This window comes from Heliangelus exortis, chromosome 9 (genome assembly GCF_036169615.1).
Source record: "Heliangelus exortis chromosome 9, bHelExo1.hap1, whole genome shotgun sequence".
NCBI classification, from domain to species: Eukaryota; Metazoa; Chordata; class Aves; order Apodiformes; family Trochilidae; genus Heliangelus; species Heliangelus exortis.
In genome coordinates this window covers 4210318-4225054 of record NC_092430.1, presented here as the reverse complement: position 1 = coordinate 4225054, position 14737 = coordinate 4210318, and the positions used below count along the sequence as shown (strand labels likewise).

Below are 14737 nucleotides of genomic sequence, written 5' to 3'. Positions count from 1 at the left end.
GGGGGTCCCGGCAGGTGGCACTGCCCCCGCGGCACCGCCTCCCCCGGGCCAGGGTGGCGGCGGGAGGGTAGTGCGTCCTCCCGCGCGGCAGGGGGCGCTGCCGCTAGCGAGCGCGTTGGGCTCCGCCGCCATCTCCTTGTCTGATCTCATAAAGGTGTCGCGCAGATTCCGCCCGGGCTCGTCATTCAGCCGCCCCGGGCCCTGCTGCCGCTGCCGCCGCCGGGCTCCTCCGCTCCGCGGCCCGCCCACTCCCCTCACGCCCTGCCTTAACTCGCGGACTCTCTCGCGGTGCCGCCGGGCCGGCGCGACCGGCGACTGCGCTCCCGCCCCGGCCGCTCGTCCGGCGCCGGTCACCCTCCCCGCCCCTTCCTCCCCTTCCCTCCTCCCCGTCCGCCCCGCTCCTCTCTCCCGCCCGCCGGGCCCCGGAGCGCGGCCGCCGTCGGGGTGTGAGCGGGGCCCGGCGCCGTGCCGGGCCGTCCCCTCGCCGGCGGGGCCATGGCCGCGAGCGCCAAGCGGAAGCAGGAGGAGAAGCACCTGAAGCTGCTGAGGGAGATGAGCAGCCTCCCGCCCAACCGCAAGTGCTTCGACTGCGACCAGCGCGGCCCCACCTACACCGACATGACGGTGGGCAGCTTCGTCTGCACCTCCTGCTCCGGCATCCTGTGAGTGCGGGGTGGGTGAGGGGGGAGGGTGAGCGGTCTTCGGCTCCCACCGGCCCGGGAAGGGGGGAGGGCGGCCCCGGTGCCGGCGGGGTGACCTCCGCCCCTGGCCGGCCTCTGGGCTCGCTTGGCCGCCGAGGGACCCGTCTGGCGGGGGAGGCAGCGGCGAAGCGATCCGCTAGGCGGGGAGCAGCCTCGCCTATGGCTTGGCAGCGCCGGCCTTGTCCCCCCCCTCCCCCGTAGTCTGCCCTTCCTCCCTGCCGCAGGGGAGCGCCGGGCTGCTGGGTCAGCCACGTCGGAGGGGAGCAGGCGGGGGCTTCCTGGGAGGGGGAGGCGGTCGGGAGGATTTTCCCGGGGGTATTCGCTCAACTCCCCCCTTCGTGGGAGCCCCGGCCGGGGGATGGTGGTTGCTGTCCGGGGGGTGTCTGTGTGTGTGCGTGCCGGGCTGGGGAAGCCGCAGCCTGGGCGGCCGGAGGGCAGCAGTGGTCCCGGTGGGTCCTGTGGCTGCTCCGGGGGAGGTGTTCTCCTGCACGTAGGGAGTGAAGGCGTTTGCTGCGGCACAGAGGGGAAAGCGGCAGCCTCACCAACCCCCCCTCCAAAGCACTGAAGGTGCAGTTGTTCGTACAAGTGCTTGGAGAATACTTTTGGAAAGGGAAGGCTGAGCAGTTTATCATGCATGCGTTATTTACCTGGCTGAGCAGTTGGCTTTCATGACAGTCTTAAAGACGTGGGGAGATGAACCCTGCAGTGAATACCGAGTTTAATGTCTTACTTTAAAGTTGAATTAAATTACCAGCCTAGCCTTTTGTGTATCAAATTACGCTTGTCAGTAGTTTGTAAGAGAACTCTTTAAACTCTAGCTTAGAGGATAAGCTCTAGCCTTAATAGTGTAATATGCTTGGTCAGAAAAGTAGTAGAAGGTTTTCTTTTTTCTTCTGCCTATGACTTCTACAAACTATGTATATAAAGCTTAGGGACTGGCTCTGATAAAGTGGATTGCATTTTTCCTGTTCCTCATTCCTGCGTGGGCCTCCCCCCTATTCCTCCTCCCTTTTCCACCCTTCCTCCTCCACAATACTGTGTATGGAACTAAGAGCTGACATCAGTCAGTTTTGAATTTCAGCTATATGTGTGTAACTTGGGGAAAAAAAACTTTCAGTCTTCAGTGTTACTGTTTCTGTAGCTGAAGCTTTTTGCTTATTTATGTTTCTGTGGCACTGTGTTTATGGAATGGAGTAGATTCAAAGAGTGACCAAGGTAATAAATAGTATGTCAAAGGATTTGTGTTTCTAAGGGTTTGAGTTCATAAAAGGCATTCAGAAGCCTGAACTTGTTTCTTTCCCCTTACTAAGGGCGACTAAATACCCCATGCAGGCCTTCCAAGTAAGGTCTGCTGTTTTAAAACAGAGTTTGTAATTATATTGAGACTCAAACCAAAGCAAACATGTTAGTTCTGTGAAGAATTCACAGGGAACAAGCTGCCTTTTGTGCTACTAGACAGCTAATTAGTCTTGGGTTGGTTTTTTTTTTTTCTTCTTTCTACTTTGTGTTAGACATTTGAACAACCTTGATGCAAGTACGGTAAACACGTTCAGGTTCAGGAACTGCAAAAAAAAATAGTTTTTGACATACACATGCTGCTTAATCAGCCAGCTCTGGCTATTGTTTGCTCTGTTAGCAAACTGTTATTTGTGCTGGCATGTGAAACTGTTTTAAGCTGCTCTACTGAACTTGCTTAATGGTTGCACATGTTCTTACTGGTTAAACGGACAGCATGATAAAACTGCCCCATGAAAATATTTTCCTTTCTTTTTTAGGCTTCTTGACCTTAGTAGACAAGTATATTATGAATGCTGTTGAGATGTTTAGCTTGGGTTCAGTAGGATTTGTTCCTTTTGTTGATTGGGAGGTATGGATAGTCCGATTTCCAGTAACCAAAAGGATGTACCTGGAGTGGAACAGCTGGTAAGCAGGGGACAGCTGTCACTTGCTGTTAAACTTGGATATTAAGTCCTATAAAGAAGAGAAACCTTTTCTGAAGAACAGTTGTTAATGTATTGGCATTCTAATAAAATGCAGATAGCTCTTTCGTTCTAATCATGCAGTATTTTTGTGTTTCTATAATAATCCACAGAACATTTTTAGTTGTTACAGCTAGTAGCACCTACGCTTGTAGTTGTAAAGGACTCTCAAAAGGACTTTTGGCTTCCTTCTGAAATAAATTTGGGCTCCTTCTTTCATGTTGAGTTGGAAGTGTTTTAATAACTTTTTTGTCTGAGAGGATATGTATTGGTTAATACCTTAGATGCTAGCCAGTGAGATATTTTTGTTACTTCGGAGACTTAGTGTAAAAATAGGTCATGTTTGTTTCAAAACTAGAAATTAATTTTTTTTTTTAATACTTCTATCAGAATAATCCTTCACATAACCTCTGTTTCCAAATGCTTTTCACTGTTATATTCCACAGTGGAGGGGAATGACTTGGAAAGAAACCACAGAATGGCAAATAAGTGTAAAAGTGCTGCTGCTTCTGTAGAGCTCCCTGTCTGCTTGCATTGTACCTCATAATACTTGCTTTACTGTAAGGCTTTAATAATCTTATTACTTCATCTTGTTTGTATGCTATGTGAATGGCTTGTGTTGCTTCTTTTTTTAATTATTTTTTTCTAATCTGGTACTGGAAGTATCCTTGGAGTAGACCAGTTGTTTCAAATATGAAGTGCCCAGGAAGTTTCCTTCAGAAAGGTTGCTCAGTTAATTAAAAGTGATTGCTAACATCAGTATAGTTGTATCCAGCCATGTTGATCCAGGTACAGTTAACTCTAAACTTTTTGAACCTGAGGTATAACTTTCTTTTTCTTTTTCTTTTTTTTTTTTTTTCTCTCCAAGTTTTCTGAAGTGCATTTTCTTCGTCCTGGCAAGGACATCCTCTGCAAACCCAAAACCTTTGTTCTGGATCTATCATTAGTTTCCATTAGTGCTTTTATGTGTAGAAAGAGACCACTGCTTTTTATTACTACGTTTAGCTTTACAAAAAGTCCATTTTCTTAACTCTTTTCAAACACAGTATGTCTAGTTTGTTCTAAAAAGAGATACAACTAGTGACTTTGCTGAAGACATCACTTTCTGACTTAGTTGAGGGTGAGAAGGAGGTCCTGTTCTGAAATACCTAAGTTTTAAGTTTTCCCATCAGATTGGGTTTACCAGAGCTAAAGTTTGTCTGTGCAAAATGGTTGATGAAGAGGAAAGCTCAGGGATAGTGGCTTCTATAAAATATCTCTGCTCTGTTCAGATTCCCCTTATGAGGAATAAAATGCCCTAGCATCACACAGGCTGTGCCTAATTCAATTTTTTGGTGTTAAGACAAGAATGTAGAGTATGTAGGAACATCTTCCCTGAGAGGGAGAGGAGATGCTGCAGGGGAGAGTTGTCTTCTCAGGTCAAATATTACACCAGTTAAAAACTGGGAGATCTATAGCAAAACCACATCTTGGGAAATGGTGGTGAGATTCTTCTGGTCATGTTTCTGAATGCTACCATGTGTTCTGCTGGCAGTGACATCCTTCTTTTTCTCTTATCAAATGCCTTGCTTCTCAGCTGCATGCTTATCTTTACTTTCAAGCACTTCTATAACCCCTCCTGTTCAGCCTCCTCCTAACTTTTGTATAAAATCCACGTTTTGAAATTCTCAAGTGTTAAATATTCCTGTTTGACCAAGAGTCTGGTTCCACAATTTTTATACTACTGAAATTCTGAACTATTTTTTTTAATAAAATCCACTTATGTGAAAATGAGGATCTTCTTTCTACCCCTTTCCACACTGCTGCCCTCATTACTTTTGCCTTCCCAACTTACTGAGGAAGTCTCTGGTTCAGATGTTTGCACTTCTGTGTCAGGAAGTAGAAACAAAGAATGTTTAGAAACTGTGTTTGCTGTGGGAAATGCTAAAGCCCTTTAATGCAGTTTCTTGCAATTCTTGTATCATGTGGCCTTCTTTTTCCTGCCTGTATTATTCCTAGTTGGAAATTTTAAAATTTTCCAAGTGGGGGTTTCTGTATCAGCCAGTTTGGAGTATTTTATGGCAGATGCTAATAACAAGCTAAAAAAAAAAATCTTTATGCAATGCTAGTGAGTTATTGTCCATTTCCCCAGAAATTTTGCAGAAATTAATGTGTTCTAAATAAAAAGTGTTAGAGTAAAGGTAGTTCTGGCTGTGTTGGCTTAACTTTCCAGTCTTTGTTTTTTGTTTTTTTTTTTTTTGGAGGATGTTTAGAAAATGGTTCTCTCTTGTACGTATGTGTTATGCATATTTTTTTTTAAGGTATTTTCTATACTACTGTATTTCCTGGTTTTGGTGGAGACCAAAGGTTTTGTCTATACCACAATTCAGAAACCATATGGGTTGTTTCATTGGGGTTTTTTTTGTGGTTTTGTTGTTTGATTGATTGTTTTTTAAAGCAAAAAGTTAAATCAACCTTGACTGCTTCTAAATGTGTGCATGAGCTTTTTGCTGTTAAAAATAAATGAGCTTTTGAGATGGTAGAGGGTCTCCAGGGAGGTCTAAAAGTATAAGGAATGGCTAGTACCTCTTGTAATATTCTCTTTTGCTAATAACAGTAACATAGAAATAGTTCTAAATGTTGTGACATTGGGTTTTCTAAAGCTTGTTTTCCAGACACCTGGGGATCATAGAATCCTAGAATTGGCTGGGTTGGAAGGGACCTCAGAGATCACCAAGTCCAACCCTTGATCCACTCCCCCCGTGGTTCCCAGCCCATGGCACTGAGTGCCACATCCAGGCTCTTTTGAAATATCTCCAGGGATGGAGAATCCACCCCTTCCCTGGGCAGCCCATTCCAATGTCTGATCACCCTCTCCAGAAAGAAATTCTTTCTAATATCCAACCTAAACCTCCCCTGGCACAACTTGAGACCTCTTGTGCCCTCTTGTCTTGCTGAGAGTTGCCTGGGAAAAGAGACCAACCCCCCCCTGGCTCCAACCTCCTTTCAGGGAGTTGGAGAGAGTGATGAGGTCTCCCCTGAGCCTCCTCTTCTCCAGCCTCAACACCCCCAGCTCCCTCAATGATGAAGGGTGCTCTGTGATGGTTTTGGCATTTGACTTGCCTCATGAACTTCCTCCTTCTGAGGGGATCAGATTTTGCTGGCTTAGGGTTGAGGGAGTGTTTGAGTCTGATACAAGGGGACGTGAGCAGTGCTGAGAAGCTGTCTGCCCACTGTTCCTCCTACAGATATGACCTATTCCAGCAGAGCCCGTTCTTCTATGATTTGGGTTTTGGTTTTCAGCTTTTTGTTTGGGTTTTTTTGTTTGTTTTTTTTTTTTTGTCCCCAGCACTGGCCTTTGCAGACATCTTTGACATTTGAGATGAATGCAGGAATGGCTGCTTTGCCAACAATCACAAGTTCAACCCTAATTTGCTACTAAACTGTGTTGGTAACAAATTCAGTGCTCACTGACTGTGTTTTGAATGTTTAGTGTTTTGTTTGCCAGACTTCAGAATCTTGTGGCCTTCAAGCTTCCTTTGTGACACCTCTAAAGAGCAGAGATCTCATGTTCTGCTCATGTTCTCTGTAGCTTTCCCTATGCCAGGCTGTGTCACTAGAAGCTTGGACTGATCCAATGGAAGGTCAGTGGAGGGAAGTCTGAGAGCTGGAAGTTCTGGTCACAGTGCTGTCCCCAGAAATAACCCCTGCTGAGCATGAAGGAGCTGACAGTGATGATTGGAATCTCTGTGTGGGATGTTGTAGCTGTGGTGTGCCAGAGAAGTGCAGATGACAGGATAGTCTTATGGGTTCATCTTTTCCCAAGGGCCTCTTATGAGATGGCTCAGACCTGGATTAAGTGTTGAGGTAGCATTTGGTTGCTGTTTTCCTCTGCAGTAGTAGAGAAAGGAGTAAATGATACCACTGCAGGCCATAAATATTGGTGCAGGGTCAATTTAGCTTTAGGCATTATTAATTTGGATTAAGGGACCAGAATCCAAATCCAGAATTTTTTTCTCTGCTGTTCCAAAGGGAATACTGTACAGCATTAAAGCTCTGCAAATCAGTTGTGAAATCAATGGAAAGACACAGAAAGTGGTAGATAGATTTTCTTATTAAAAAGGTTTGTTAATTCTTCATACAGAATAGTTGTGCTTGGCTGGGTACCAGCAAGCTTCCCCCATATGTAGATGAATTGTTTATGAATCATTTTGGTCATCCAGTAATCTCAGTAGGTAAGGAGGGTTAAAATATTTTAGGATTTTGAAGAGTAGCTTTAGTACTTAGACTTGGTCCTTGAATTCTGCTTTATAAATCTCACAGCTGCTCAGTTTTAGGGAGATTCTAGCCAGTTCATGGGTATAATAAAATGTTATTGAAAGTACCTTAGGCTAGGTAGAGCAGGCATAAAAAATAGGGTTTTAGCTGTTCTACTGGTAGAATCAAATAATTTATCTAAGAAACATAATGTATATGTTTTGTGTTGTATTTGTATGCTGTGTAATGCTGCTTCTTGTCTTGAATTCCTTGTTCCAGTCTGACTTTTTCTGCTGCTTTAGCATTAGAGGAGGCTTTTCATAGATAGGATTGGCTCCACCCCTTGCCAAGTTAAATAAAAAAATTACTTGTATATATTAAAAAGGACTTGTATGTATAGTAGTGCAGCTTAATAGTTAACTTTGCATTTATGGACGTAAAAGTTCAGGATTCCCAATCTTCCTTCATCACCATCATGCAAGCCACCTGACATGGCTGTGTTGTAAGCTGACCTTTAGGAGCAGGATGCATCCTCCTCAAGTAGGAGGGTGTTAAAGAAATGAGTCTGCATTTTATCCCACAGCAGATATTTAATGTGTGAACTGGGTCATTTTATAACCAGAACCTTGGAATTACTGTAAAGCAGACTGCACTGGAGAGAGAGGCATGTAGGAAGTCTCTGGTTGGACTAAACTGAATCTGATCTGTGCTTTAAGTGCATTTATTGTTGCTGTTTAACAGGACTGAAGATAGGTGTTGGCTGCTATAAAGGTTTTGAAGAGCCCCAGTAGATGTGTATAGAGTAGCTACTACTTAAATAACTTATGCAGTGACTTTTAATTGCAAACAGAGGTACAGGATAGCACTTAAACTATATTTATTGTAAAATCAGTTGCCAGCTGAAGTTAGTGAAACTTCAAATAAAAACATGTCAATGTGTAGTGAGCAATTATTGCTTTTAATAACATCATTTAGTAGTTTGGAAATACCAAACTATGCATCTTAACTAGGATGAGTGTAAACTGAACAGACTAGACAGAGCCACTTTTATATTTATTGTTAAAGCAAGGGTGATTGTAGTATTTGGTATTTTTTCATATTTTTGGGGAATTACAACTTTGTTTCTATGCTTACACTTAATATGCCATTCTCCAGTGTTGCTTAGGAAAATCTAATTACTGACAGGGGTCCAAGAAAGTCTTTAAGAAAAATCCCAAGCCAAATGAAACCTGAACAAACTTAATACTAGCACCAGCTCTGAAATGATGAATTTTCACTGTGTAGAACTCTTAGGAATTTTTTTCCCCGTTTTTTTTAGGTTGAATTGTCTTAAAATGGATATTTCCATCAAAAACATCTTGGATAGTAGTGCGGTATTTTAGTAAGCTCTGTTTGTTTATGAGGTAGATTTTATTTAAGACTAGAGGAATGATGCTACATTGTTATTTGTTTACCAGGGAATTTAAACATTTTGGAATAACAAATTAATTTGCTGATGGTTGAGTTGCATAAACTATGTTGAAACCTCTCTCTTTAACCTGAAAACTTATTCTGACCTCTTGCTGAGGTGATGAATTATGGAGTCTAATTTAATAAGCTGAGATTTGAAAAATTTAGCATTCTGTAACATTCTCATGCCAATAGGCTTGTGTGTCACTGATGTTTTTAAGGTACTTTTAAGTTCAGTGTATCCGTTGGCAAAAAAAATTAGTTTCTTCTTAGTAGTCTTTCAAGCTTTAAGTGCCTTAAATCTGTTTTTTTAATGAAACTTAGGCTAAAATGTTATTGCTTAGTGTTTTAATGAGTAAGTTTTAACTGAAAGTGAGGCAATTAAACAAACATGGAATGAGCAATGTCTTCTTACAGGTACAGTGTGAATTTAGTTGTCAAGGAGAATTTGAAAGCTCAATGCAAAATGAATTCCATTCTACTTCGAATTGAATGCTAATAATTTTCTTTACAAGTTGAGTTTAAAGTGTTAATATTCAGAACATCATGTTGCTGTTGTATGCTGTATTGATGGATAACAATTTATAGTTGGTGTTCTTGAAATAGATGTGAAGTTTTAAGAAAACTACTTGTCATTTTAAATACAGTCAATAAAACTGTTATCAGCTGACTAGTTAGAAATTTGTTAGCCCTATATTAGGTCTGGGAAGCTTCCCCCAGCTTCCTTTCTGGAAACTTCCTTTTCATATGCGTAGCACAGAATTTTGTGTTCTTTGATATCTTGAAGTAATGTGTGTATATATCTGTATAATTTTTTTTTAATGGCAGAAATCCATGCCTGCTTAACTTGAGTGTTAAAACTAACCCTGTGGTATTCCCTGAGTTACTGCATCCAGTCTTCCCATGTGTGGGATGTAATGCTCTTGTTTCCATTGAGCAAAACATGGCTTGGTTTTAATTGTAAGTATTTGTGGGCAAAAGCTGTAGTTAGCATGTATTGAAAGAAAGCTTGAAAAGAAAAAGCTTTTTCTTACCCAGGCACTGTTGCTCAGCAGGAATTTTCTCTCTGCTTGCAGGTTGTGACTGCACTGGGTTTGACCACGTCAGGCTTTGGCAGCACAAGTGACTTGAGTTTGTTTGCTCTGCTGCTGCAGTTCTGTGGTGTGGATGTGAGGATGGTGCCAATCTTTGTTTAAGGCAGAGCTGCTGAAGTTTTAAGCTGTTGCATTAGTAGTGGCATCTCTCATCTGAGAGCACAGTAAAAACATTATTGCCAGGAAGCTGAAGAGGAGCCAGCAGTGTGCCCAGGTGGCCAAGAAGGCCAATGGCATCCTGGGCTGGCTCAGGAACAGCGTGGCCAGCAGGTCCAGGGAAGGGATTCTGCCCCTGTGCTCAGCCCTGGGGAGGCCACAGCTTGAGTCCTGTGTCCAGTTCTGGGCCCCTCAGCTCAGGAAGGAGATTGAGGTGCTGGAGCAGGTCCAGAGAAGAGCAAGGAGGCTGGGAAGGGATCCAGCACAAGTCCTGTGAGGTGAGGCTGAGGGAGCTGGGGGTGTTGAGGCTGGAGAAGAAGAGGCTCAGGGGAGACCTCATCACTCTCTACAACTCCCTGAAAGGAGGTTGGAGCCAGGGGGGGGTTGGGCTCTTTTCCCAGGCAACTCTCAGCAAGACAAGAGGGCACAAGAGGTCTCAAGTTGTGCCAGGGGAGGTTTAGGTTGGACATTAGAAAGAATTTCTTTCTGGAGAGGGTGATCAGACATTGGAATGGGCTGCCCAGGGAAGGGGTGGATTCTCCATCCCTGGAGATATTTCAAAAGAGCCTGGATGTGGCACTCAGTGCCATGGGCTGGGAACCACGGGGGGAGTGGATCAAGGGTTGGACTTGATGATCTCTGAGGTCCCTTCCAACCCAGCCAATTCTATGATTCTATGATTGTCTTTTTGGTTTTGTTGCTGTTACTTGTGTAGTGTTCAGGAGGAGGAGGAAGGCAGACCTTGGGATGGAGAGGCAGAAAAGTAGTAACCTAGAAAGGGATTCTGAGAGGAAACAGTTAAGGCAAGAGTAAGAGGGAAAAAAAGGAAGAGAAAATGAGACTGAGCTTGGGAGCTGAGCTTGAAGCAATCTAGTTATCTGTTACAAGTTCTAGTAAGGCTGAAGTAAGGGAGAAGTGGGAGGGAAAGAAAACTACAACAGAGAGGTCCAAGATTGAGAGGTGGAAGAGGTAAAGACAAGGGTGTACAGGTTTGTAGAAGCAGATTAAGATTTAGATAAGTCTAATTTTGTGGTTATAAGTTTGCATAGAAAGGGTCAAAGTGAGTTTGCATATCCAGTTATAAAAATCTGTCTCCCCTGAAGCTCAATTATTTGACATTGCATGCTGAATGATATATTAAGGTGAGCTTACACAGGCTTAAGTTGCATGGAAGTGTCTAAATGAGTGTTTTTTGAGAGATGGTTCCTGAGTTTAAAACTGAATTCTGGTTGTAATGTTAAAACTGATTGTCTGATGGCAGATTTCCTCAACATGGACTAAATGTTTCTTGCTTCTTCTTCTTTTAGACGGGGCTTGAATCCACCCCACAGGGTGAAGTCAATTTCAATGACTACTTTCACACAACAGGAAATAGAATTTCTGCAAAAACATGGAAATGAAGTAAGTATTTTTTGGAGCATGTAAGTGGTTTTGGCACTTCAGTATTAAACTTTAAAACACTATTTTTTCATAGCAAAAATGCTTTTTTAAAATCAACATAATTTGAAGAGATACCTCTAAAGAGCTGATTATCATTATGTTATGTGTTATTGCTCAACCCTGACAATCTAGATTCATATGATCAGTGTTTCTGAGTTCAGTTTTGTGTTTGTGTAAGGCAAAATATGCATTTGCCTGTTTTGTGGTTTTTTTTTTTCCCTGCCAACTCAGACCTTGAGACTGACTGCAGCAATGTTTCCTGAAAGAGTGTACCATGACAAAAATAAATTTGCTGCTTGTAGCTCTGTTTCTTCAGAGTAGGTGTCAAAGTCTAGTAATTTATATAGTCTCTTTATTTAATGAAAATACTTTAGTGTTGAAGCTTCTTGAAAGTGAAGAAGCAAAGGGAGAATTTTGTCCTCAAAAGATATCTAGTAAGTGTCTATATGTTTAAAGTGGCTTGGGTTGTCTTTAAAGACAAGAAGTTCTAGTGTGCTGTCTTTTTGCTCTTTTTAATTATATGAAAGCTAAATCTGATGTACAAGTTGGATTGGCTCTATGGGACATGTAAGCTTTGTGGCTGTTTTTGACTTGAAGATGAAGTTTGTCTTTTAATACTGTACAATGGAACTGAGGATTTTATAGGCAGCTTTTGCTGCTTCTCTGTAGAAAAGTTGTATTTCACTTTGATTGTGCCTGTGTTCTGCTTTAGTAGAACTATTGATTATAGGCTACAGAGTGTCTTTATTAACATGTTCTTGTGAAGCTTTGTGGGGATAAATCCCATCATTAGCTGAAAAGGCTGATACTTCACTTTGTTAAGCTTGTCCCATTCACAGCTGTCAGGTTGAAGAATGAAAATAGAAGCAGCAATTTCTCTTTCTGTCCTAGTAAATGTATTATTTGTTGAAATGACTCTTACAGTGAATGATTCCTTTAAAAAGAGCTAGAACAAGATCTAACTCTTACAGGCATTATAAAATGCTCTTAATGGCTTTGACTAGTTTTCTTTTAAATTGTTTTGACATGTTAAAGCTGTATAATATTGTATGTATATGTATATACATCATACATGTATAGCATGTATTGCTGCATTTTGCACAGGGAAAATAATAAAGGATATTTTGTGGGTTACATACAATGTGTTGGAGCTGCTTTCAGTAAGCTTAGATTGTTAACTCCAACTTTGCTTTAAGCTTTAAGTGTAAAGGAAAATGTGTGTGTTCCTACCTCCCTGCACCTGTTTTCATTTCAGTCGTTTCACTGAATCTGCAATAGAGAATGTTATCAGTTTCATTTTTTACCCTCCTCAGTTGGTTAGTGGTTGTCTTTCTCATCAGAGACCTGAATATTCTGCCAGTCCTGATGATTTAGCTGATACATAATTCATTATTGACATAAAAAAAAGTTCATGTATCTCTGCAATGCTGTATGAGGCTTCAGAAGCAAGAGTCTTTGTGGTTTTAGTACTTATTCCTCTAATTAAAGTATTGCAGTCATTTAAATGAGCTACCTTATAAATGAAGATGATGTTCACCTGGGTTTAATTTTGGGTGGTTGGGTAGCAGTGCATTGCCTTAATTCTATATTCACTTTGAATGGTTATTTTTAATTGCAGAAGGAATATTTAACAGCTGCTCATGTACTGGACAGAAGTGATGATGTTTTAAACACTTAGAATATTGCAGCTTAACACATTTTTACTTTGTCATGCTGTAAACTGCAAGTAGTTAAATAAGCATTTTGCTTACTCTTGTTGGTATTGAACTTTGGAATACTCACCTGCAGATAAGATAAAGTTTTGGGCAGATGAAATTCATCCCATCTCACCAAGAACCCCTTCTTTTTCTAGCTTGCCCTTCACTATAAGTCTCTTGTTTATTCTAGAAAATATAATTTCTTAATATATACACTTGTTCAAATATACAATTGTCCAATATTTTAGAATGTGGATGTGAAAGTAAAATCACTGGATGGTTTAGATGTTGTAACCTTTATTTGTTTTTTAGTTGTGCAGCTATGCAAAATGTTGAGGATATTTCTATGTAATCTAGTATGTTTAACTTCATTTATTCTGTAGCTTGTAAAATATTTTCCCACTTTGTCCTTACAGTCTTTCTCCAACATACCAATGCCTCTGGGAAGTTTTCTTGCTTCCAGATGGGTAGGTCATGGTGTACAATAGCAAGCTTGTTCAGAATAAAAAAAAAAAATAGCAAGAAAGCTGCTGTGAGGTAAAGGTATTACTAAGGTGTTCAATTGTTCTTGGAGGAAGCAGTTCTCCACTCTCCTTCAAGGAGCATTTATAGGGACAATGTATGAGGCTGAAGTTTTCTTTGAAAAAAATAAATAATTCTAATCTCCAAAACAGTAACTTACTTAAATTGTAACAAATTGTGATCTTTGTGGCACATGTGGGTAAACATTTAGTTACTAAACAACTGCTTTGGAAGAGATTATTCAAAGCAGCTTTTTCTCAGGTGTGAGACACCATCTTCTCCCCTGTATATATATCACCCAAGGAAAATCTTTCTGGCACCGATAACCTGAACTGTTTGCAGACAAGTTTTTACCTCAAGTACAATTTCAATCTTTTTACCATATTGGAAGACACCTGCATTTTTGTGTTCCTTACTTATCTGTGGGTATTGAAAGATGTCCAGACTGGTTTCTTAATGTTGGGGCTAGCTCACTTTTGCAGGAAAAGCTGAGACATCTTCATGCTGATACTCCTGAAGTGCTTTCTGAAATCCTTGAGAAGGATAAAGGCAACTCTGACTCACTGGGTAGGATTTTCCCCCCTCCTTGTTCTCTTCATCATGAGCTGTGTGAAGTGTTTTTACACTGTATTTTCATGTTAGGAACGAGGAGAGAGTGGTATGGAGCTGGTTCCCTTCTGCATACTCATAATCAAATGATGCTGAAGTTGATTAGGCCTCTGATTCAGTAGTGCAATGATAGTAGAAAGTGAACTCTCTGCAGAAGGTGGAGGTGGTACTCCTCTCATGTTGCTGTTACAGCTTTGAATATTTATTCAGAAGCTTTTCCCTGAAGCTGAAAAATAGTATCATGAGGCAGGCCAGTCACATTGTTAATTTTTATACTATACATTTGAACAGTGCCATATGTTTTATAATCTTTCCAAACAGCATATTCTAATATGCATATGGTGGAAGAAAATTATTTGGATGGCAGTGTATTTTGAAAATCTGTTCATCTGGGGCCTAAGTTCATGTTTACATGAGCTAATGGGTAGCAGGCTGTGTGGGTATGCTCAGCTGCCATTAATTTAGCAGTGCTTAATTTGGGTTTTTGTGCCAGTGCTTCTGACTCTTGATAGCACCTGTGCAAGTGTTTCTTACCAGTTTTCCATGCTAGATTCCATTTGTAGATTCTGGGAGAACCTGCAGTTGCACAACTTCTAGCAGTGTGGGGCTGCAGAGCTGATGTTTGGCCTGGCCAAAATGGTTTCCTAGAATCTCCTTTACTGTGGAGTGTGGCCCAGAAGCCCTGGTGAGCTTCTGGGCCTGAAAGAGCAGTGCTAAGCTGGAGATGATGAGTCCTGACAGCATGAGCTGTGCAGTCAGGTGTCCTTTTAGTACAGCCCTGGGTCTGCTAATACGATGGGGATACATGAGCTGATTGTTCTACACACCTTGTCTTGGTTACCAGGATTTAATGT

The 14737-nt window shown here is 41.7% G+C and overlaps 1 protein-coding gene across 12 annotated transcripts in view; it reads left to right on the top strand.

Moving 5' to 3' along the window:
• The first annotated feature begins 269 nt into the window (after positions 1-269).
• Positions 270-14737, top strand: part of AGFG1 (ArfGAP with FG repeats 1) — a 37065-nt gene continuing 22597 nt past the window's right edge. For 3 of the 12 annotated variants that reach the window (XM_071751739.1, XM_071751736.1, XM_071751737.1), the window contains exons 1-2: positions 279-662; positions 10923-11016. In XM_071751739.1, coding sequence (XP_071607840.1) covers positions 496-662; positions 10923-11016 — 261 coding nt within the window. In that variant the 5' untranslated portion in view covers positions 279-495. Of the gene's footprint in view, positions 663-10922; positions 11017-14737 lie in introns of all 12 variants that reach the window. The other 9 variants (XM_071751728.1, XM_071751727.1, XM_071751732.1 and 6 more) reach the window with 6 other exon arrangements.